The sequence below is a fragment of the Haliaeetus leucocephalus genome, unplaced genomic scaffold, assembly GCF_000737465.1.
Source record: "Haliaeetus leucocephalus isolate CR32 unplaced genomic scaffold, Haliaeetus_leucocephalus-4.0 Scaffold556, whole genome shotgun sequence".
Lineage (NCBI taxonomy): Eukaryota > Metazoa > Chordata > Aves > Accipitriformes > Accipitridae > Haliaeetus > Haliaeetus leucocephalus.
The window spans coordinates 5887358-5910621 of record NW_010972992.1 but is presented as its reverse complement, the minus strand read 5'-3'; the positions used below and the strand labels follow the sequence as shown (position 1 = coordinate 5910621).

The window sequence follows — 23264 nt, the reverse complement described above, 5'->3', positions numbered from 1 at the left end:
GCAAGGGCTGAGCTGGCAGCAGCGTTACAACCATTTTGCTGTCTCTAGCAGTCTGCTGCCCTAGGTAACTGCCTGACAGGGTGGGGCTAGCAAGGTACAGGCGGTGTAGACAAATATTGACTTGCCTGTGGGCACAGAGAGCACTACCAGCGCCGAGAATGAAATCCAGGGGCCCCGAGTCCCAGCCCTCTGCTTTTTGCTCCATCACCCATCAGCAAGCATGTTTCATAAGTTAACGTGGCACCGCCCAGATGAACGCTGCCTCTTCCTAAACTTCTTTGAACCAGACACTCACAAAACGCGGCTCAGCACTTGTACAGGAAAGACAGCCAGCGCTGGATGGCAGGGAAAGACCCAAAAAAACATAAACCAGCCAAGCCCCTGAATCCTGGCATTGCAGGAACGTGCATGAGGAGAAGATGGATTACTACATGTTCAAGAGATGGTGGCAGTAACCCCACTCGTGACCTGCCCATGTTGGGTCCTGTACCAACACCAAACAAGCACTCCCTGTCCTGTAACCGATCCCATTTCTCAGCTTGAAGTGACCGTCAGCTGTACGGCTGCTCCCCAGCCACCACCCTCCTCAGGGTTTTTCAAAACACGCTTGACTTCTAATAGCAACAAACGCTTTTTCAGGTCACCTTAAGGCCATCTCCGTGAAAGGACAGACAAGAACGAAGAGCCCCCGAACCAGCTCTTAAGAAACCGGAGGGGAAGCTCTGCGCGTGACCCGGCTGCCAAGCAAGGCACAGAAAGAGCCCGTCCGCTGGACGGCAATTTCCCCCTTCTGAAGCCATGGCAGAGAAGGAGGAACGGAGAAGGGACGATGCCCCCAAGTCACACGAGCTCCTGCCCCGCCACCGAGAAAAAGAGCCTGAAGCTCCGAAACGGCTTCTTCGGGAGAAGCCGGGGGAGGCACCGCCGACACACCAGATGCACCAAAGTATCTTTTTTTCCAGCTCGCAGCCCACAAAGATGATTTCGAGGCAGTTTTCAAGCTGGGTCCCGTTTTGCCGTCCCCTCTTCGGTACCTCCAGCACCGCTTACAGGCCCTGCTAAGACAAGATGCTCCCAGGTCCCAGGCTTCTCCCGCAGGCACGGAGCACTCTTTCCCCCAAAGGGGGCGACCCGAAAGACCCCTCGGGCCCGGGACCAAAGGAGCAGAGCTGGCAGCCGGTCTCCAGCCGGGGCTACCGGGCTGCCACTTCACCGCAACCACCGAATCCCGAATAACCCCGAACCTACCCACCCCTCCGACCCGGCCAGGGGGCACAGCCGGGCGGGCGCAGCCTCTCCCGGGGGGGAACGGCGCAGATCCGAACCGCTCCCGGTCCCCGGTCCCGGTGTGGTCCCGGTAGCCGGGGGTGTTCCCGGAGCTCCGGGGGTCCGGTTCGGTCGGCGTTCAGCCCTTACCTGCGGGAGGTCATGACTCCGCGGAGCTCGGCACCAACGTAACTCCCCCGGTCCCGGTCCCGCACCGACTGCCCGCACCGCCGCCGCCGCCCCGGCGGGGCGTCTAAGGCTCCGGGCCGGTGGGGAAACCCCTCCCTGTGACGCGGGGGAATCCCCGCCCCTCCGCCCCGCCCCTCCGCCCCGCCCGGGGAGGGAACCAGCGCCCCGCCGCTCGCCGGGGCTCGGGGACGGGCTCCCGTTCGCCCGGACACCGGCACCGACCTGCTCCCTTCCCACCGCGGCGGCAGGCTGGCCGCCTCCTCCTCCTCCTCCTCCTCCTCTTCTTCCTCCTCCTCCTCCTCTTCCTCCCCTTCCTCCCCTTCCTCCTCTTCCTCCTCTTCCTCGCCCTGCTCTGCCCGTTCAAAGGACCAGACACCCCAGTTAAGGCGCAGCTTCCCCTCTCCGCCTCCTCCCTGGAGCCGTTCCTCCTCCTCCTCTTCTTCCTCCTCCTCCTCCTCTTCCTCCTCTTCCTCCCCTTCCTCCCCTTCCTCCTCTTCCTCCTCTTCCTCGCCCTGCTCTGCCCGTTCAGAGGACCAGACGCCCCAGTAAAGGCGCAGCTTCCCCTCTCCGCCTCCTCCCTGGAGCCGTTCCCCTTCTGGTGCCCAAGTTCCTTCGCCCCTCCAGGCTGGCGAGGATGTTTTCCGTGCCTGGTGCACCCCTCGCTCCTCGCCGGGGTAGATCCACCATACCCCGGTGTTGATAGAGGCATGAGATGTCACGCCAGCAGCAATTTGAGACAGCACCGCCGTACCCAAACTCTACTGAAGGTCTAGATTTTGGGGATCGAGTTCACAAAGACTCGAGAGGCGTGCTACCAAGAGAAGGAAACAAGCCACCCCATGCTGAGCACCTGAGGCTGGGCAAGGCTCAGCAACGTTCGCTGTTACCCCCGAACGCCCCTGGCTTTGGAGTCAAGAAGGCACGATGTCCCCAGAGTGGGTTCCCTGCTCTCGTCCCAACGCCTATGGTGAGACAGGGATGGTGATGCCCAAATCTTCCGCCGGGGTAAGCTGAAGTTAGGTGTGCCCTAGGCACGCTCTACGCTTCATACAAATAGAGCACGTTTTGCCACCTGAAGTGTAAATTCAGAGGCCTTTCACAAACTCATGTCAAATAGACGTTGCTTCACATAAAAGACAGAAATTAACCCAAAGAAATGCCCTGAATCTGGCACCTTTCATGAATGCTGGGTGAGAAAACAAAGCCAGCTGTCCACGAGAGAGCAAAAGCCGGGATACAGCCAGCGAGCCCCCCCCCGCCCCGGTCTACCCGTAGTGGCAAAAATAGCAGTTTTATAACTATAATAAGACTCAGCGAATTCCATGTCTATTCGGGGAATACCCAGAGAGCTGGCAGCAGGAGCCAGCTCATTTCTCAGCGAGGAGGTCTGGCGGGTTGCATAGCTTTGCTGCGTGCCACTGCATTGCTCACGGGGCAACGAGGACCGCAGAGGCCAAATAGCAACCCTGATAACAATGACCCCTGTCCTCTCCTTCCTCATTTCCCCTGCCATTGAGGCTCCTAGTCACTGGGACCTTTACTTCACAGCACTGAGACTTCATTGTGAGAGACCAAACTGGGACTTCTCTGTGTGCCTGTCTCATTATGGGAGGGGGAACAAGACCCTTTCTCAGGGCAATGCACGTGGTCAAGGAGGGACTGCTCTTCAGCTTCGTGGTTAAAAACAGATCAGAAGAAAACCCGTGGAACAGATCCCCCCCCCTTCATGTAAGGTCCTGGTTTCTAGACTATGCAACTGGGATGCAGATAGCTGGTGAAAATGGTCCCCTTCTGTGAGATCTTAGCTCTCCTGTCTCCTCTCCATTGGCATGCTTTGATTCCACGGAAATAATACCCAGCAGAGAAATCCAGACTCTGGCCTGGGAGCTCTCGGCAGCCAGCACGCTCCATTTTGTGGGTGTTGGGATGGCGTCGGTCCCTCAGGTGACGTGCTGCAATAGAAATGCACCACAGCAGAGGTGCTAGATGTCTGTGTGACCCCATCTGCTCTCTAACCTGCTCAGTCTCAGCTGGGGGGAGAGGCTTTAACGGTGGCCGGGCTCTCCCCTGCTACAATTGCCCCAGCAAGGACAGACTTTTCTGGCTGCTGGGTGGTTGCTGGAAGCACCTCCTCTGCTGTGTGCCCCAGGAATGGGGGACTCCCCATGTGCCCAGCATAGCTGGCCCAGAGAGCAGGAGAAAAGTGGGTTTCGGCACCCTGCTCAGGAGCTCTGGAGTTTGATATTCCTGCCCCAGCCCTGAGGCATTTTCTGCTGCAGGCAGAGGAGAGCATATATTTAGCTCTAATCTATATATTCTCCTGGGAATATCTACAGGGGTGGGAGAGTGGCTTGAAACGCCACGTGCTAATAGCTGGGACAATACTGGCAGCATGGCTAGGAGCGAAGAAAAGTGACAACGCTCCTGGGGAAGCGTAACGTTTGTCTTGCAATTACAGAGCATGTGCCTGGGCTGGAGAATTCCCAGGGGACAGGGCAGAAGGTCCCCAGCGAGAAGAGGGTTGACATGCCACTAAAATGTGGTCACTGCTGGAGGGGGGAAGCAGTCACACGGGACAGGAGGCTCCAGAGAAGCTCATCAGGAGCCTTCGTGTCCAGGCTGATCTCTGGGTTAAGACACGAGACTTTCTGCAGGGAAAGATGTCTCTGAAGATGTTAAGTTCTGGGAACAACGCTCCCAGGTGCCTTTAATGTCTGCGGTGAGGACAGCTATGAAGATCCCATTTCAGCCACGTCAGTCATCCAGAGGAGCCCAGTGCTACTCAAAGTCGCTTATCATTTCCTCCTGAACTGTTCATCGATACAAGCACAGACTCGCACACGTGCTCTTTCATTTGCAGGCTGGAAAGGGATAGCTGGGTACCGGGACACAGCCACATCACGTAGCTGGTGCTGAGAACGCAGGGGAAGCAACTGGGATTCCAGTCTGACGGAAGGGAATTCCCCCAGGTGCACTTTGGCCAGACGCTGGGAACTAGTCCCATTCCCTCGGGTCCGCACGGGGCCAGGACGTGTTTGCTAAGAAACAGCCAGGACCCTCACGTTACATCCACCTGAGAGATGGCAGCTCAGGCAGCCCAGCACCGCTGCTGTGTGCTCAGCTTTGGGAAGATGTTTGCACTCCCAGCCACAGCTGCAAAAGCTCCATCAACCCCTAAATTCAGGGCACCTAAATAGCCCTGAACTGTAGATGCTGTGACAGGCTCCTTTGATGAAGAGCCAGAAAGATGGTGTTCATGGGCCAAATTGTCTACTTCCAAATATTGCAGCCCCTTTTCTCTCTGAATAATCACATTTTCCCAGCCAGAGACACGAAGGTACATTACAGAGCAGGGTAATGGATCATCATGCTGCTCTGGCAGCTGAGGAGAGCGCAGGGAGTGCAAGCAACCAGCCCGAGGCACAGGCTGCATCAGCAGCAGAGCAGGGAAAGAAATCCACGGTTCCTGCTCCCCACTATACACGCTGCAAGATGGGGCCAAGCAGCCACGGAGCCAAGGAGGCCAGATTTATTAACAGCCACTTGCCTGGGCTACAGGGGAAAGGGATGTGGGCCACAAACAGCACCCAGCAGAGATTTAGGTCTGGTCTGCCGTATTCCCGAAGGACTAGGTCCCACCAGCCTACCTAGCAGCAGCACCCGTGGGAACGAGCAACTGTAAAAGGTGATACACTAGATCAAAATCCTATGGGACAGCCCCGTGAGACCATTCACACCATCTCCAAAGCAACGCACCCGCTGCCCTTCACTTCCCCTGGGTCCCCCCCATCGGCTTCCCCCCCATCCCCAGCTCAGTGGTTTAAGAAGAATGGAGTAAGCTGCTTTTAGCCCCGGACTGAAGCTCCTTGGCACGGAGAGAGGCTCACGACCGGCTGTCGGGGTTAGCCGTTCCCAGTGACTAGGGCTGCCAGAGCAAACTGGGGACGGGTAAGACCATCCAACCCCAACCGCCTTCTCCTTCTTGAAGACACCGCCTGTTTGCCTTCGCTCCCAGCGAGCGCAGACCGGGCAGCCCGGCTCGATGCGCGCACGGTGTGTTCCCGAGAGCACGGAGCTCTCAGGGCAAGGGCTGCCAGAAAGCGGGGCCAGGCCATTCCCCTGAGTCATGCTTGCTGCCTGCCCAAGCATGCCCCCAGCGTGGCTCCTGTCCTTCTTTCCTTCCTCTTTCCCCTCACAATGGGTTTTTCTAGCCTGTAGTAAAAAAAACCAAACAAAAAACAAACCCCATCCAGCTGCCCGAGCTCAGCTTTTCCTTCTGGCCAAGACAACGATAGCTTTTTCTCCTACTGCTCTGCAGCAAGCTGGCAAAAACGCCTGCGAAAGAGGTACTGACTTTGCAAGTCTGTGCCTGTCGTGGCATAATAAGGTCATTGTCAAGAAGACGCTGCACCAGGAGGCTGATCTTGAGCAAAACGTGGCCCCAGTTGTGAGTTGTGCAACCCCTGGGGCTGTTCTAACACTGGCCTCATTGTTTGCCATTGCGAGTCTTCGGCGTCTCATTGTCCACTGAAAAGCCAGTTCCTACCGAGCTGGTGCGGACACCAATCAAATCTGCATCATTGCTGGATATCGGAATGACTTCATTTGCTAAATTAGCTGCCTCCCAAACGGCAGGAAACCCACGTTCTTTTCTCACTTGGCGCCACCTGGGTGAACGTGAGCTCTTGATTGAACAAAATTCTCCACCTCCCACCTTCTTTTCTTGCAGACAGATGAAGCTGCAGAGATCAGAGAGCTAGGGCTCTGGCCAGGTGGAAAGGTCCCATTAGGAAGACCCGTTTTGAGCAGGAACTTGGGTGCTGGTACATCTCAAACCACATTGTTCTTGCACGCTTGCGACTGATTTTCCATGGCTCCTCAGTTTACAGAGGGTAAAACCCAGGGGAAACTGCTGCTATCGGTGAGAAGCAGGCCACAGAAGCATCACTTCAGTCTTGTTGACACGATGCGATGTCAACGGGATACAAAGCCTCTTTTGAAAAATATTCCCTAAGAAGAGGTGATGAAGGCAGGCATGGCAAAGAAGGAAAAACTAGTGGATACTTGAATAGGTGAAACCATTTTGGATGGCCACAGAGGAGGGGAACTAAAGACACACAGGAGTCTTCCTCCTGCAAACGCTGGGTGGATAGGATTGCGGTTGGCATTCATAAAAAGTCCGCATTTAGAAGATACAGCAGGTACCTGCATGAGCCACTGGTTCTAAGGGAAATGGAGAGCAAGATACTGGTTTGACTTCACACAGTATCTGCGCAGGAGACAGACAGACACCAGCGAGCAAGCGTGAGGCACACAGTACAAAAAGAATAAAAAAGCAATAGGCCCCTTAAAAACATATTTAATAGTTTTCAAACTTTATTTCATGGTGATTGACGAAAGACACAAGTTAGTAATGGTTATATCATGCTGCTCCTCTACTGTGCATTGCCCTTCAGAATTCATACAGCAGTTCACAATGGTCATTAATTTATCCTATAAATGAAGCCACATGGACATCTTTTTTTTAAAAAAAAGCAAAAAAAAAAAAACAGAAAAAAACCAATGTCTTTTTTTTTTTTTTGTACATACATGTTATAAATGCTATTAAAAATAAAGCCGAAGTTAAGTGCACAGCCCCTAGGGAGCACTGCTGAATCTGACCTTGGTTCAAGATGCTTGACAACGAGGACGCAAGGTCCTGTTTTAAGGCATTTCCAAGCCCCAGCAAAAGCAGACAGAGTTTTTGTTTTTGTTTAGTTGGTTTTTTTTGCAGTGACCCTGGCTTCATTTCAGTGGCATTCTAGAAAATTAGCAGCTTCCTCTGTGCATGCCCCTCTCCCTCTGGAGTTGGCACATCCAGCCCTCGGTCTCAGCCAACGCAGTTGCATTGCCCAGCTAAAATTCACGTTCTCAAAACAGAGATCGAAGGTCTCACACTTCCCTCCCATCCCACCCCATCCTGCAGTCTTAGTTAGCCCCTGTCTATCTCCACCTCGTGATCAAAATACAGCAGTCCATCCCCTTCACAACACAGTCACAGTACTCCCCACCAGGAACCACAATTTATATAAACAGTAGCCACTTAAAATGTGGTATTGCCACACACACACACACACACACACACAGAGAGCGGAGTCTCCATCCCACAGTGGGCACAGCCCCCCGTGAAATATTTAACCACCGGATTTTTAGAGGAATGTCAATAGATTAGGCATAGATTGGGGTAAACTTCTTTTAATTAAAAAAAAAAAAAAGAAGAAAGAAAAAAGAAACCCAAGTGGTTTTACACAACGTTCTTCCCCTTTGTTACATCTGTGTTCAGAGCTCACCCTGAGAAAACTAATTTGACTTTTCATGGCTCAAAATTTAGTGCCAAGAAACAACATTTTTAAAGGTGCACTACTTTGTAAAGGTACACTACCAGGTGTGCTAGAAAGTTCGGGTAAAACTGCAAAATGATGGTACCCTGGATATTAATTAATATTTGATACCTTGCGGGATCCTTCAGATTAATTCTGTACACTCCATAAAGCTGGTTTTACACAGAGCAATGCCAGCTGCCATCTCAGGGTGGGAAAGGGACACAGGTGTGTTCCAGTAGTGGAAAGGGACAGAGATGCTACACAGCATCAGTAAATTCTTCCCATGGAGAAGGAACCTGAATGGAGTGGGTCATTTCTTTCATAGCTGCGATGCGTTTGTTCTTCTCCTGCTCACAGGAGATTCAGTGTTTGCATGCAAATGCGTGCTGGTTGACAGACACTCGCGCACACGCATACGTTCAATTCAGAAACACACATACTGGCTTTGTAACTGGCACCACAGTATTTGCTTTCGAGATTTGCACGGAGGAAGAAAATACTTAAAACACCTCCTCCCAAACACTACTGCCTCGACAGCTGACTCGCGCGCCACTCCCATTGAAGCTATTGCTGCTGGGCTAGCAGTATCCAGAGGAGCTTTGATCGTGGCGTGGAAGACCCTGCATTGCACTGGGCATTGCGAAAACTTGAAGTCAAAGGTAAAACTCCAGTTACTCTTCCTGGGAGAGGCTCTAATACCAGCTCTACAGAGATTCACGTGCTGGCCAGCTGCAAGCATCCTCATGGTAGATAGAGGGCAAGTCATGCCCGGAGGCTGGAAAACAGACATGGGTCATGGAAGGACACATCCAACAGATTTTTTTTTTTAGTGAAAAGGGACCCAGTCCCCGTGCCCTCGCAGCCCGCTTGACAGCGCTGGAAGAGGGAGAGCACTTCCAGCTCTCGAAGACGTGCTGCGAGTTCTCACCGGCGCACGGGAGGGCAACGCTTGGTACACAGAAGCTCTTGGGAAGAGCAGCCAGGGCAAGCAGGTGGTTAGGACACGTCTGGATAAACACAAAGCGTGGAAATGAGGTTTCACAGCTGCTTCTGCACATGTCCAAGAGGAGGAGGAGGAGGAGAGCCGACAGAGAAATCAACATTTCCCCCACAGCACCTCTCAGTCCAGCAAACAGTCATAAGACAACCAAAGAGCAATGCTTTTCTGCCTGCTCAGAGCAGACCTTGGTCTCTCTTCCAGTGCATGGCATCCCTGATTTTAACAGAGCATAAAGGAGAAAAGCACTTGAGATTCTTACACACATAAATTATAGTGAGAGGAAGGGCGGGAGGAGGGAGATAGGGTGAACACAGGGCCAGGAGAAGGCTTGGCAGAGCCAGACCCCAAAGCAGGGTGGTAATTCCCGCTTCTCTGATGGCCACTTCCCTGCTCAGCCAGCACTGCAGAGAGGACTTTGGGGCCAGGCCTGAGATGGGAAAGCAGGGAATCCACGAAGGCCACACGTCTCGCCAGCACCAGCATCCTTTCCCCCGTGGGCGTGAACAACGACCCAAGAACAGAAGTAAGGAGGGGGAACAATAACCCAAAAAGAAGCTTCAAGTATGAATAAGATTTACAATGCAGGTGCAATAGGGAAGTTCTTCTGTCACTTCTTGGAGACTTGGTTCAAGGTTTGTTCTTTGTTGCTGCTGTTTGATTAGAGTCTGACTGACCTGGATAGACGGCAACCGAACAAATAACCCAAAAGAAAAGGTGTTTCCTCCCCTCCCTTTCCCCCCTCCCCCCAAAATATAAAAAGCAATAAGTTTACAAAAATAGAAAATAATTACAGCAATAGGCAGGAGGGAGGGAAGGAGAAGGAAGGGTCCCTGGGGGTCTATTTGGCTGAGCAGTGTAATATCGTGGGGTTGTTTAAAGCGTCCTCCACCAGATGCAGTTCTTGGCGGTCGACAATCACGTCCCTTATGCAGCCAATAAAGCCAGTGCTGTAGGCCTTGGGCAGCTTGTGAGCCACACTCAGCTTCTCCATTCCCCCTGCAAGAGAAAGCACAGAAGGTCGGGTGGGAGGACAAAGGACACGCTGCCGTTTGGGCCAGCAGCACACTCATGTGCACGCACACAGACTGCAGGTGCTGCTGGGAATGCCCTCCTCAACATGGGGGGGAAACCTCTTCCCTGGCCAGTATTTATTTTCACTTAAATCAGAGGAATGCCAGTTCCAACTCATACATAAAGGTTTCCTGAAGACACTTACAACAGTAACTTCCATTCCAAAATACCAACTCAACTTAAAATACTTCATTTTTCTTGGAGGTTGCTCCCAAATTCAAACTGAATTTTATTTCAGTTACTGAAATGTCAACTACGGCTCACACCAGGCCCTGAAATTACGAAGGGCTGATTGCGAACAAAACCTTTGGAAGAGCCAGTGAGGAAGCCAAGCAAAAATTTCTCCTGGAAAAACTTCTTCCACATAACTTCTAAGTTGATTTCAGAACGAGGAATGCCATCTGGGATACTGTCTTTTCAGAGGTAAGGCTACGTTTCTGAATATGAACTCCTTGTAAGTCAGGTTAGACTTGAAACTACGGGCTTAGACTGGGAAAATAAGAACAGATGCTTCCAAAAAGCGTAAATAGATTCTAATTCACTGTTTCTTCACTACAGATGATCAAAATCCCCAGACGAACATTTCTGTCCATTGATTTCTGTGGGCCTTGTGCCCCCTCGTAATCATGAACCCTAGGACCGTGCCTGAGGAGGAGCCCACTCCTGAACTTACAGATGGAGACCCGAGTCATGGATGTTCCTCAAGGGACGAACGAAACCCAGGACCTGCAGCATCACCCCTTCGGGCTCCAAAAAGGACTTCACTATCCTCTCACTTCAGATTAGTACTGGTTGTAGTTAAGCACAATTATCCTACACTGGTGGGTGGCTTTCTCGCCTATTTGAGCTGTTACAGGACAAATCTAGCCTTTGCGCTGACAGATCTGCCACAAGCAGTGTGAGATAGATGCAGTGGGCCAAACTCTGTCTGCGGGATCAAAATACTTATGTCAACGCAAATGGAACTGACTCTGCTGCGCACAAGGGCACCTTCTGGCATATCTGTTTATTCTGTTATGCAAATAAAGCAACATTTAAAATTTGGGTATTTACGTATTTTCAGGCAGAAGTACCCTTCTCTCAATTGAGCCATTTCACTTTTGGGAACCAGAGTTACCCAAGCAAGTAACATTTGGGAGGCTCGTGAACTAAGAGAAGGCTCCCACGCGTGAGGGAATTCGGCAGGTGGGAGCACTCCCGGTTTGGAGAGGGTTCTCCATGCCATCGGCAGCAGGGGATCCAGAGCCGCAGGACAGCTAACGGCTCTCTTCAGGGGACGTGGCATTTGGTAAAGCCAACCCTTCGTCCCTCAGCTGTCACCAGCATCCTGCCCTAGTAGGCAGAGAACAAGCAGGGGACTTTTTAGGTCAAACTTGTCAAAAGGTCACCTGCGAGGCAAAGGTGTTCCATTGAAACAAGGGAGGGAGCGTCAACGTCCCAGCTCCAGCTCTGAGCCCCTCAGCAAAGAAGAGGTTCACCCTTTCTACGCCCACTTACCCAGCCACAGGGCCCCATCTGTATCTAGCTGTGTCGCACCAAGCGGAGAAGAGCCAGCAATGGGGGCTTCGTTGCCGACTTGAAGGGAACCTTCTCTCTGTACCCTGCTCCCAGAGGGACGGAAGAAGAAACGCAAGATTAGCAAACTCAGAGGAAAAACCCAGAGCTGTCCTCCGCTTTACGCCAAATCTAGACACTGGGCACCATCAGCCCTTCTCCATCTGGAGAGGAGCGGGGTCAGGCCGGGTAGCACAACATCCAGCATCCCCTGGGCATCCTGCAGCCCCTGCCAGCGGTCAACCACAGCTTCCTCCCGCACCCTCCAGACCCATCAGCAGAAATCCCTGGCATGCCAGCCGCATGAGCCGCTCACCACTCCCGCCACCAATAAAAATAAAAGGGACGGCTCGGGCTCGCCGCGAACAGAATGTCAAACCCTCAGCCAGCTAAAATAAAAGGCACGAACCTTTCGTACCTCCTCGAGCCTGCCCCTTTGACATTTCCAGGCGTGTTCCAACACGCGCCCCTCCAACGCGGCACTGCCCACATGCCTCTCCTCTATTATTATCCAAGAAGAGGAGTGACCCTTGGGGATCACAGGGCACGGAGCCACGGCCATGACTCAGGCTCCCTAGTTCACAGCTTGCCCAGCCCAGAGCAATCTGCCACGGTCCCGCTCTCCCCTCCTGCTCGCCTTCGCACCTGTACGCTTTGATATGAATCCACCGGTTGGTGTTGACTGGGACCGTGGATCGTAGGACGACGGGCTTGGAGCCGAGGTCGTAGGTCATTTGTACGAAGCCATCCACTATGGCGATGGCGATGTAGTCTGATCGCTCCAGCCCCTTCCCACTCCACAGGATCAGCCCCTGAGTGGCTTCTGTTTTGATGCTTAGTTCAAAGTGGTTCGACTGCAAGGCCTTCTCGCTGCACGGTGAGACGGGAGCAGGGGAGAAGACAAGAGCAGGGTTAGAAACATGGCTACAAAAGCAACAGGCAGCCAGTCAGCTCCTCAGAGCAGCCTTCTCTGTTCCCAGCCGACTAGCTCAGCCACCGAGGACAACCTTCAACCGACCTTTGGCATCAGGCTATGCATGGGGTCTCAGTCCCTACCCGCTGCGCTTGAGGGGTCGCAGCCTTTGCAATATCCCAGGCCTGCTCAGAAAGCCTGGTGCGTGGAAGGGAGAGCAGCTGGAAAGCTTTAAATCAGGCCACGGGATCAAAGAAATGGCCCTCTGGAGGTCTCTAACCCAGCACCCACTCAGAGCAGGACCATTGCCAGCGCTAGATGAGGGCAGCTGTGGCTCTGCCCAGCTGAGCTTGGGAACACCAAGCCTGGAGCTCCTCCATTGTCCTGGTGACCTGAGCAGGGGCTTCACAGTTCTCCTGGGGATGAAGTGTTTTCCCCAACATCCAGCTTGAACCTCCAAAGACACAGTATGGGGCTACAGCCCCTTGCTTTTGCCCTCCATGGAGCATAAAGTTCAGACACATCAAGCCCTGCAAGCTGTGACACGCAAGTCTTGGTTTTGCCTCCTTATGTGCAGGTGCTGAAGGAAGAGGTCTGTTACATGGGCTGGTGAACAGCACCGGGCTGGCCCCGATGTGGCCAGCAGAAGGGTTTTCCCCACAGAGCTGCCTTTGATTTGAGAGAGGTCAGAACAAAGAGGGCTCTATTGGCCAGATCAGGAGATCTGCGGGCAGCAGCTGAGCTGGGGTCAACGCCATTTGACCATCCTGCTGGCAAGCATCCGAGGTGCAAGCAGAGCTGGGCTGCCTGGGGACCATGGCTCCCCATACCATCACGACACAGCCATCAGCCTCGGAGGCGTTTGCTCTACCGCTGCCTCTGCTTGACCAAAGACCTACAGGAACCCAAAGGCTGAGGACTGTGAGATGATGAGCACCCTGCAGTTCGAAGGGGATGGAGACCGTCCATAGAGGCAGCAAAGCCTTCTTTCTCCTAGATACGGTGTCTTTTCCTAAGGGCGGAGTGAAGGAAGGACAGGATTTACCCCACATTGGCATCCCCATCTTTGCTCAGTCCCTTTTGGAACAGGCAAAAGGGGCTTGGCAACAGGTGACGTCGGCATATGGAGTCGCCATCCATTCTCCTGGGATGCTCCGAGACATACTGCTGACACATGTGCACACATAGACCAGACAACATGGGCAACACAGAGAGCTTTTTATTCCCAAGGGACACCGCGTCCAAAGGGCTGGACGAGGGCTGGACTGTCAAGGCAACTCAGCCTCTCCTTTCACCCACGGCTATTTGCTGTCTAGGTCCCCAAGGAGTGAGGGCCAGAGCTGGAGCTGCATAGGAGCTGCTGTGGAAGGACAGGGCTTCCTTCATGTTTACTCTCATCATCTGTAGAGCTGCATCCCTTATAAATAAAAAGCCAAGGGTATGGACACACAGAACACACACAGAGACAGAGACATGCTGAGGCAGCAACAGCAGAGCACGAGATACAAGAGCTGAAAGCCTGGCACAGACTCACCTGGGCTCCGCAGGATAGTCCAGCGCTTCGGGACTTAGATGCAGGAAGAAAGGGGAGCATGCGATAAGCGCAGGACAGCGGAGGAGACCCTTCCCTCCCACCCCGCTCACAGACAGGGCACAGCCCCGCTCAACGGCGACATTTCTTCACCCTACACAACGGCCAAGCTGAGAAAACCGCCCAGCATGAGCAGGAAGCCTCAGCCACTTGGAGCTGAGTTTCCTCAAGCCAGCGAGGCAAGTTTGCAAGTTGTTGCTTAGCCAGGGTGAGCGTAAGAACGCCAACGAGTGAATACAGCCCTGTCCCAGCGGTGCAGGGACTCTGCCATGCTCTCCTGGGCCAGGACTATCAGTGTTCCCGCTAATCGCCCACGCTGCCCCGCTGGGATGTGTATCCCAGGACAGGACAGAGGGCAGCACTGCTGGGAGAAGGGAACTTTTGGTCCACGGCGCTGCACGAGGACCCTTTCCCGGGCAGACCTGCAGGCAGGTCTCAGGCTGGTTCTTTGGGATGCTGCAGAATGGGCTCCCGTCTAGCCAGATAGCTGAATTGTCACGTAAGGGCTCTGAGTCAGCCTTGGGGCACTTGGGCAGCAGGGCGTGCGTGGAGAAGGGGAAACCCAGGATTACAGCTGTCCTGCTGGCACCGCCTGCAAGCGGTAGGGGCTACAGGCCCTGCATTACAATCAGCTCTAACTAGATGTATATATAAAAATGTACATTCAAAAAAAAAAAAGTACGGGCATGTCATGGCCAGCAGAGCCCAGAGAAGCAATTGGAGTGTTAGCCCTGCCCAAGGCACACCCCGGTGTCTGCCTGGAGGCAGAAGAAACTACTTTTTATGGGCAGCCCAATGGGTCCTTCAGCCCTGGCGGGGCTAGTGAGTGCCGCTGCCAAATCCCAGCAGAAGGATCTGGGGAGAAGTGCTAAGCTCCCTTGCAGGAAGGAGCATGCACAGCCAAAATAGGCTGGTTCAGGCAGGGAGAAGGCTGGGAACGGTGACCTTCCCTTTGCAGAGCGCTGGGAGAGGCAGGACACAAACGTAGCAGCTTTCTGCTCGTCTGCAGGGATGTGGCTCGAGTCCATGCAGAGGGACAGCTGGGCACTCTGGACATGGCAGAGCTGTCGTGCAGGCCACTACATGCCTTTTGTTGCTGTAGGGCACTGTCTAGCTTAGGAGGATGCTTGGTTCCTAAAAAGCCCTTTCCAAAACACTGCAGCACCTCCCAAACTATTAGTGAACATGCAGGTGACGGACTCTGTGGCTCTCCAGGTGTTGGCATGCATGCATGCACGCAACGGCCTCCCGAGCCTCTGTCTGACCCCAGCTTGTAGAAAATGAGGTGAAATGGGGATGTGACAGGCAGGTATCACTCCGACTCTCCCCCACGCAGTGGGGAATACGGCTGCATGAACCAGTGTTTTTCTTCTACTCCTGCTGCTCAGCAAGACAGACAGACAGCAAATCAAAGCTGTCAAGCCCGCTCTAGGGAAGAAGCCCTTCTCCCCATCCACCTGCCCAGGCCCTTCTTCTGTCCCCCCTGCCTGCACTGCATGTTGTGAGGGGTTCCCCCTCACTGGGGAACATTCTCCTAGCGCCCAGCTTCGCCTCCTCGCTACGGCAGTACTGGAAAAATCAGGGCAGGATTAGCATCCCTTATTTCCATCGCCAGTGCCTTTGCCGCTGATGGAAGAGGTACCTTTCCTCCTCTACGCTCACCCACTTAAACTAAGGCTAAGTTGTAGCATCCTGCTGGGACAAAGCCTGACTGCAGCAGAGCCAGGCAGCGTAGCTCCTGCTGCATCTTGGCTGTGATTTGGACCCCTGTACAGCCGCAACGAGCTGCGGTCAGTACCTGGGTCCTGCTCACCCTGAAATGGGAACGCCTGCCTGTGACAGACCCCTGGGGCAGTGCCCGTATTCTTCCTCCCACACCTGCCCTGCGCTGCCCTGCGGCTGGGCTGGTGGTCAGGGTGGCAATGGGAGACGTGGTGGAAGGCAGATGGCTGCAGGGAAGAGCTGGGCGGCAGGGAGAACTGTACTTACGCGGGGATCTCATTGGTCAGGTGGCTTGAAAACAAAGAAACAAGGACATTGAGAAGAGACGGACAGACAGAGACTGACAAACAACAGCTCAACACAGATGCCCTCCCCAGGCAGGGCGTTAGGGCAGCAAGGAACCTGAGGTTGTAAGAAGCAGATGGACGGAGCGTAATCCAATACCCCATCCCAGTGCCACGGAGCTGGGAATTAACCACGGGGGCTGTAGGAGCACAGTGCTGAGGAAGGGTATTGAGCCAGACTGCTGTGCACCACGAGTCTCCTGTAGGAGAAATATCCAGCCCAGAGGCTGAAGAAAACCTCAGTCAGCAGCTGCGTAGCGGGCTCTGCTTATCTTGAGAGAGAAGCCCCAGGGACAAGTACAGCCACAGAGACCGCAGGGTCCAAACACGTACCCCTAGCCCATGGGGTCAGGGTCGAGCAGATGCTGGAGAAGGTTAGCCAGCTCCCACAGCAGCGACGGCCCGTTCCTGCTGGCAGAACCGACCCTTGCTGCACAAACAGCCAGGCAGACAAAGGAGCTGGCAGACAGGCATAAATTAAACCACAGGCAGAGCTACCTCTCCCCTCAGCACAGCTCACCCAGCCCACAACCCATTCCTGAGGACGTGGGCAAAGAAAGGCACCAGCCAGGAGCAGGGCACAGGCCACATGAACCATCTTCATGGGGTGCACTCAGCCAGCTTCAGCCCGCTCCCAAACCAGACTATGCTAACCCAGAAGGTGGCCCAAACGCTGCAGAACGAGACCATCCAGACCTGAAGCTGGCCAGGCGATGCCGTTATGGGGAAAGCCATCTGCCAACAAAGGAGCTTTAGAGGTAAGGGCTGGAAGTGACTGCTCACGACCCCGGTTTGGCTTGCCCCTCTTTGAGCGCTGTACTTGGATTTCTTCGACCCTAGCTCCTCCTCCTGCTAACAGCCCTAACTCCTTCTTTTGACCTTGGTTAAGCTCCGCAGCCAAGTTACCTCTTTGTCACAGCATTGTGGTACTCCATATACGTCCTACCATCAAAAGCGATGGCCTCTGCATCTCCAGCAGCCTTCTCAATGATCACTGGAGGTGGGAAAAAGAAAAGCTGTCAGGCAATGTAGCATGGCCTGTCTGTCCTTGGAGACTAGGAAAATCCCCCTTTACACTGAGCATTCGTAACAGGACGAAGGCATGCACAAACCTGCCATCCCTTGGGGCATGTCAGCACTGTGGCACTCTAAGCAAGCCCCTGGAAAGGTTTGCTGTGGCTTTAGAGCCCGTGAGTTTGGCCCATCTCCCTGTTTTGCAGCCAACTGTCACGAAATCTGCAGCCTTGTTGGTTGCCTGGCTGAAGCTGGGGAGGAACCTGCGCTTGGTGATGGCCCAAGCGCTAGATTCAGGGAGCTAGGAGGAAAAAAACCTTGATCTGGAGGCAGCTAGGCATTGCTCAGGCCCTCCAGGTGAATGTGCTACAGCACTAAACCATGTTTCCCTGCCCCAGGCTGCTTCAAGTGAGTGCAGCAACGTACAACAGGATCAGATGGGAGGAGGTGACAGGGCTGGGTGATCTACCTGTGGGCAGCAGCATTCGCCCTGCTGCACGCAGTGTAATGCCTGCATTTCTGCAAAAAGGCATAACCCCAACTTCACAGCTGCACAACAGTGCCAGCCTGCAAATGCCACAGCTTGTTCCCCCTTGGATCTCTCCCAGCAGTCACGAGGACAAGACCTCAGGCTTAGCCTAAGCGATGTGCTGTCCTGCTGCCACCAGCTAATCATCAAAGCAGTTTCATTGCCATGTCTGGCTAGCGGGTGAGGGTCCGTGTCCAGCCCTACCCTGGCAGTCTCACCTTTCTCGCAGTGAGCGCCGGAGAAGCCCCTCTGGCAGGCACACTCGTAGCTCTCTAGCCGGGGGCTGCAAGTGCCTCCGTTCTGGCAAGGATTGGGTTTCTGGGTACAGGGATGGCCTCGGAAGGGGGAGATCTCAATGGCGCTGCGGATGTTCTGCTCCTTCAGCACGGGCACCCCCTTGATGGAGATCTGGCAGATACAAGCAAAGGGAAGCGCAAGAGTCAGCCTTCACTGCCCCACTTCTCTGTGGGGATGGCGGGGGGGACAGAGGCCAGTATCCTCTGGAAATGGATGGAAATCCAGCCCCAAGCCCCACGTGTTCCTGTGACGCCCACCCGTCTCCTCTTCTGCCACCCACCGCTGCCACTTTTCAACTGGGTATGCTCCCCCCTCGCACACATGGACCCACGCTGCCTATCCTCCAGCGATGCCAGTGCGGATGGCACATCTCCCAGCCAGATACCTGTCCCAGGCTGCCCAGTAGGACCTTACCCTCTGCACCGCTCCATCGAAACTGGTGGAGATGGCGGCTGCTCGAGCTAGCTTGCTGAAATCAGGGGCTCCCCCTACATAAAATGGCTCCTTCAGGTTCAGGAAGGTGTGAGGCACCTGGGGAGGAGAGGGAAGAAGGTGAGATGGAGAAGATGTCAGGCTATCCCTAAGCTGCAAGCTGGGCATTTGGCCCAGCTCCGTGGGGACTAGAGGAGGCTGCGAGCAGGGCAGCGCTGCAGGCAGAGCAGGCACCCGTGCACAACCAGAAACCAGGCTGGTGGGAAAACAAGCAACACCCGCCTGTCCCCCCCAACTCCCTGCCTTCCTCCCTCAAGTCATGGGCTGTGTCCTGGGGCAGGGCTGGTGTGGGATACCGCTGGCCATCTCTGCAGAGGCAGGAGCAGAAAAGCCCCTTGGAAAGCATGCCGGAGTCCAGCAAGCAGGACAGCCCTGCCCTAGGGCGGGCAGGCAGGCAGGAGATGGGCAGGCTGGGCTCAGCATCCCACTTGGGACCAGGTTCCTACCTTCTCCATTCCCTGTACTGCTCCTGCCCCTGCCAACCACCCTGCAACCCTCTGCCTTCCTGGCCAGCCACCAGGACCTGCAGCCGGCCACCAGGACCTGCAGCCGACCACCAGCCACGGCACTGCCACGGTGAGCCGCTGCTGAGCCCAGGGAGAGGATGAGCTCCATGGATCTGGCACCAAACCGGGTTGCGTAAAGGGCGCTTGGGAGAAAGGAGCCTCCAGCGAACCTCCTCATGCCAAGCTGCAAGGTCTTGCCGGCCAGCAGGCACACAAGTTAAAGGTTTTCTGTGAATTTAGTTTTGTGGAGATGCTATTCTAATGCTCTCAGGTGTGGAGGCCTCTGGTTTTGCGTGGCCCCCAAAACTGAGTAAACAAATACTGCTTCAGTCTCGCCAGGGCTAATGTTTAAACCCAAACGCATACCAGAGGGATTCAGCTTGGGCTCATCCGGCTGCTACAGGTCCCCTACAGCAAATGGCTAGAGTAGGTTCTCCTGCATCTCATGTGGCTGTGTGTTTGGAGGAGAAAGACTCCCTCCTTGCTGTCACCCTGCAGCCCCAACTGCACAGCACGGAAAGTCCCGGGTGAGTCTTCAGCCACGTGGTTCACCGGGCACACAACAGGAGCGATGTCCCTTCCCGAGCACCTGGGATGGACCCAGAGGCACAGCAGCGAGGCAAAGATGCAGTTATATGAATCACTAGCTAATGCTTTGTGGAGTTAACACAAGGAACATGACTGGATTAATTGAGATGCTTCCAAAACAAAATGTAACAACTGGCTGGAAATTAATGACGGAAGAGGAAACGAGTGTCTCTAATCTACAGAGATCCTAAAGCTGCTTGGTCAGATGGGAAGGGGAGCGGGTGAAACACTGAGATCTGAATGGAAAACAAAAAAGAACAACGTGCCAATGGCAGATGAGATGGAGGTGCAGTGGGTCATACTTATCTTTACCTTACGGGATTTCTGGGATCCAGACAGCAGGGGAGGGAAAAATACAAATGAAAATCAAAGGGAGAGAGAGAGAGAGAGAGAGAAAAGGGAGATCAGTGGGTAACATCATAACATGCAGGGCTGCAAGACCACCGCTGCAACCAGTGCCTGGAGTAGCCAGGGAAGGGGAAGGGGAGCCACAGAAGGCAACAGGAGGGGTCGCTGCCCCGCTTGCTGGCCAGGGGAAACCTTTGCTGGGAGAGAAGCTTGAAAAGACAAGAGTGAGGGGAGGAAGAAATCCCTTCTTTTGCATAAACTTGATGCTGCACTTCTAGGTGGATCTTAAGGATGAGTTCAGCAGCAATTGGGGCTTTTCCTGCATTATCAGCTTCCCTGCTGGAAAGGCAGATGAAAGGAAGGCCAGTGGCCCTGCCACGGAATCCCGGGGAACGGCTGTTTGTGTGGAGACAGAAGTGTGCAGAGGGGACAGGGCACAGGGAGAAGTCACAGGGGTAAGCTGCCGGCCTGGAAACAGAGAAGAGAAGGCACTAATGGATTCAGCAGCAACAGTGCAACGGGGCTTTTACTACTCCGTGACTTCTTCCCAGCCGAGCTCTCTGTGCAGCCAGCACTGCGGAGGGCTCCTGAGCACCAAGGGTGCAGGCTGAAACCCTCACGGTCCAGCACAGCGGCAGCACGGGCTGCAAGGGTGCCTCGCGTACCCGCCCCAATACGGGGACACTTGAGGACCTGCAAAAAAGGATGGGGTGTGTGCATGCATGAGTGTGAGGAGGGCTCAAACACACCCCGAAACCAAGGTCCCAAGAAATCGGGGCATGCGTGTCGCTGGCAAAGGCGGTGCAGCTCTGTGTGTGGTGTGGGACAAGGAGGGAGGAAGAACTGGAAGAGGTGGGCAGTTGCTGTCCTACAGCTCCAGGGCCAGGCTGCAGAGCAGCTAGGAGAGGCAGGTAAGCTCTACCATGCAGCATCCTTTTCTCCCTGGGTCTTGCCCACTCCTCCTCCAGCCTTAAAGACATGCACCACAGGGATTAAAAGCCCACGAGCCTGGGAACTTCTCGGCTCACTTCACACATGAGAGGAGCAGGGCTGAAAGCCCAGAGAGCTCTCCCCGGCCCATCAACTTACCGGTGACTCTCCCATCACCCTCTCGCCGTTATTGATCCTCATTACCCCTTTGCGCCCATTCCTCTCCAACAAGACACTTATCCACGTGTTGAGGGGAACTGGCTCTTTGCTCCTGGTGGTGAGAAGGGAGGAGAAGACACACGGGTGAGAGCTCTGCCATCACCACCTGCAAACACAGTGCTCTAAACCTCCTGTGACCAGCCTGGGCTGCCCAGGCCACTGCAGCTTGACCAGCTTGGGCTGCCCCAGCTCACAGACAGCCCAGCATTAGCCTGGGAAAGAGGCGCAGAGGGACAGCCGACCAAGAGCCATTCCTGCACACAGCTGAGGCTGCTAGGGAGCCTGTTCCCCCCATGCTTCCTTATGGTTTTCTGGGGAGGGGAGCTCAAAGCCAGCGCTGGACGCTGAAAGCCACCACTGACCCTCCACGCTTCTGTTGCCACCACCGCCCTGACGAGCAGTTTCCCAGCCCACAGCCTACCCTACCTGAGCACAGCTGCCCCTTTGCCCAGGTCGTATCTGTACTCCAGGAAGCCATCGTGTAAGGCCAGAGAGACAAAGTCCCCTTTGCCGTCTGTCTTCTGGCCGTTGTAGAAGATCATGCCGCTGGGGTTCTTGGCCAGGAACACAACTTCCATGGACATTTTGTCCCTGAGGAGAGACGGATTACAGATACCCTCCGGTCCACCTGCCCACACGCTCTCTTCCTCTGCCCCCGTGTGCCAAGCCCTTGGAAGACCTCTGCCTGCCTGGGACTACACATATGGCAGAGAGATGCCACCCCTGTAAGGCACCCTTGCCAGGTACGAGATACATCTGCCGTGTTCAGGGTGCTGCCCCGCAGTGCCTGTTTACCCAGCCTGTTGCAACACCAAGCACCCAGGGCACAGTGCCGGCTCAGTCTGGCTGCAGGGATTCTGGCGATGCCAGTCCCTGCGGACAAAACCACCAGCAGGCGAAAGGGACAACCTCCAGGGAGAGCCAGCGTGTGACAGGCGAGGCTCAGAGCACAAGTTCTCTCCCCCAAGTCAGCCACACAGGTGATGCGCTCACCTGCCCCTCTCCCGTTCCCTGGCACTTACTGCAGGTCAGGAACGAAGGTCTGCAGCCCGTTCAGCTCCAGGTAGGAGAAGCCATTGAACTCCGGGAGGAAGGGCATGGTGTGGTCCTGCTCCGTCACTGGGCACAAACGAGGGAATGGTGAGGAAGAGGAGGCAGAGCAGCTTCAGCCAGTGCCCCAGAGCCACAGCAGGCAAAGCCTCCTGGCCACCCAGGCTGGGGAAATCAGCACCTTCAGTTCCACCCCCTTCCCCAGACCCGCTCCTCTGCGGGCTCCCGTCCCACCTAGCTCGCAGAAGTCTCCTTCCCGACCCATGGGACAGGCGCACAAGGCACCTCCCTCCGGCAGCACCAGGCAGGTGGCAGAGACGTGGCAGGGCGTAGGGTCGCAGGGATTCCTCTCGTCAGCGCACGTCGGGCCTGCGGCAGAAAAGGCAGCCTGTCACATCAGCCTCTCAAACCGACGGCCATCAGGAACGATTTGGCCAGACGCAAATGTCTCTGATGTCTCCTGATGCCCTGCCAGCCTTTTTCTCCCCTCTCAGGTTCTCATGACCCTAGAAGCCCCCCGCAGTGGACCCCGCAAATGGCAGATGATACCCTTGCCAGACTACGCCCCTAAAATGCAAGGCGAAATTTTTTTTGTGCATGAGAACAAACAGATCCTGGCCCTTGCCTTATGTGCATATGAACAGGTCTACATTTTAAATTTACCGACTTCGCTGCATGCGGCTTCATCCTACACTTCTCCCTCTAACCCACACCGCCTCCCTTCCCACTGTAGCTCCTAACACGAGCCCCAGAGGCTCTGGGATCCCTCAGGGCCAGCCAGCGGGATGAGAAACCCCAGCAACGCTCTGTCCGCAGCCCCCTCCCCGTACCGGTGTAGGTGTAGAGACACTCGCAGTGGAACATCTCTGCCTCCTTGACGTGGCAGATGCCACCATGGTGGCAGGGGTTGGGATGACAGGGGTCGTTGCCGCACTCGCCCACCCCGCTGCCATACAGCACATCGCTGCCTTTCTCCCGCAGGTCGTACATCTGGTTGTTCACGTCCAGGAGGCGGATGCAGCCCTTCAGGCCGGTTGTAGCCGCGGTACGATCTGCCACCCTGAGGGGACAGAAGACAAAGTGGGTGGGAGTTTTGTCCCCGAGGACAAAAACGCAGAGGATCTCCAAGCATCTGGGTCAGGCTGTGCTCCCCAGCGAGGCGTTAAGAGGCCCCCCCAAGGCCCAGAGAAGCCCCAATCCCCAACGACCCTCCAGCCACCGCCTGGAGCCCGCTAGCAGGCAGAGGGCTGCAGCCACCGATGCTCTGCCCGCAGCAGAT

The 23264-nt window shown here is 54.9% G+C and overlaps 2 protein-coding genes across 4 annotated transcripts in view; both read right to left on the bottom strand.

Moving 5' to 3' along the window:
* LOC104837927 (tyrosine-protein phosphatase non-receptor type 11-like) overlaps positions 1–1488 on the bottom strand; it is a 56024-nt gene extending 54536 nt beyond the window's left edge. For all 3 annotated transcript variants that reach the window (XM_010577376.1, XM_010577377.1, XM_010577380.1), the window contains exon 1: positions 1417–1488. In XM_010577376.1, coding sequence (XP_010575678.1) covers positions 1417–1430 — 14 coding nt within the window. In that variant the 5' untranslated portion in view covers positions 1431–1488. The remainder of the gene's footprint in view (positions 1–1416) is intronic.
* Positions 1489–9283: 7795 nt separating this feature from the next.
* AGRN (agrin) overlaps positions 9284–23264 on the bottom strand; it is a 114891-nt gene continuing 100910 nt past the window's right edge. Inside the window, exons 26-38 of the mRNA XM_010577375.1 lie at positions 22816–23045; positions 22220–22354; positions 21961–22054; positions 21362–21526; positions 20876–20987; positions 19751–19762; positions 18267–18383; positions 17774–17963; positions 16919–17006; positions 13890–13922; positions 12088–12312; positions 11386–11489; positions 9284–9813 (exon numbers count right to left, since the gene is read on the bottom strand). Of these exons, the coding sequence (XP_010575677.1) occupies positions 9656–9813; positions 11386–11489; positions 12088–12312; positions 13890–13922; positions 16919–17006; positions 17774–17963; positions 18267–18383; positions 19751–19762; positions 20876–20987; positions 21362–21526; positions 21961–22054; positions 22220–22354; positions 22816–23045 (1663 nt within the window). The 3' untranslated portion in view covers positions 9284–9655. The remainder of the gene's footprint in view (positions 9814–11385; positions 11490–12087; positions 12313–13889; positions 13923–16918; positions 17007–17773; positions 17964–18266; positions 18384–19750; positions 19763–20875; positions 20988–21361; positions 21527–21960; positions 22055–22219; positions 22355–22815; positions 23046–23264) is intronic.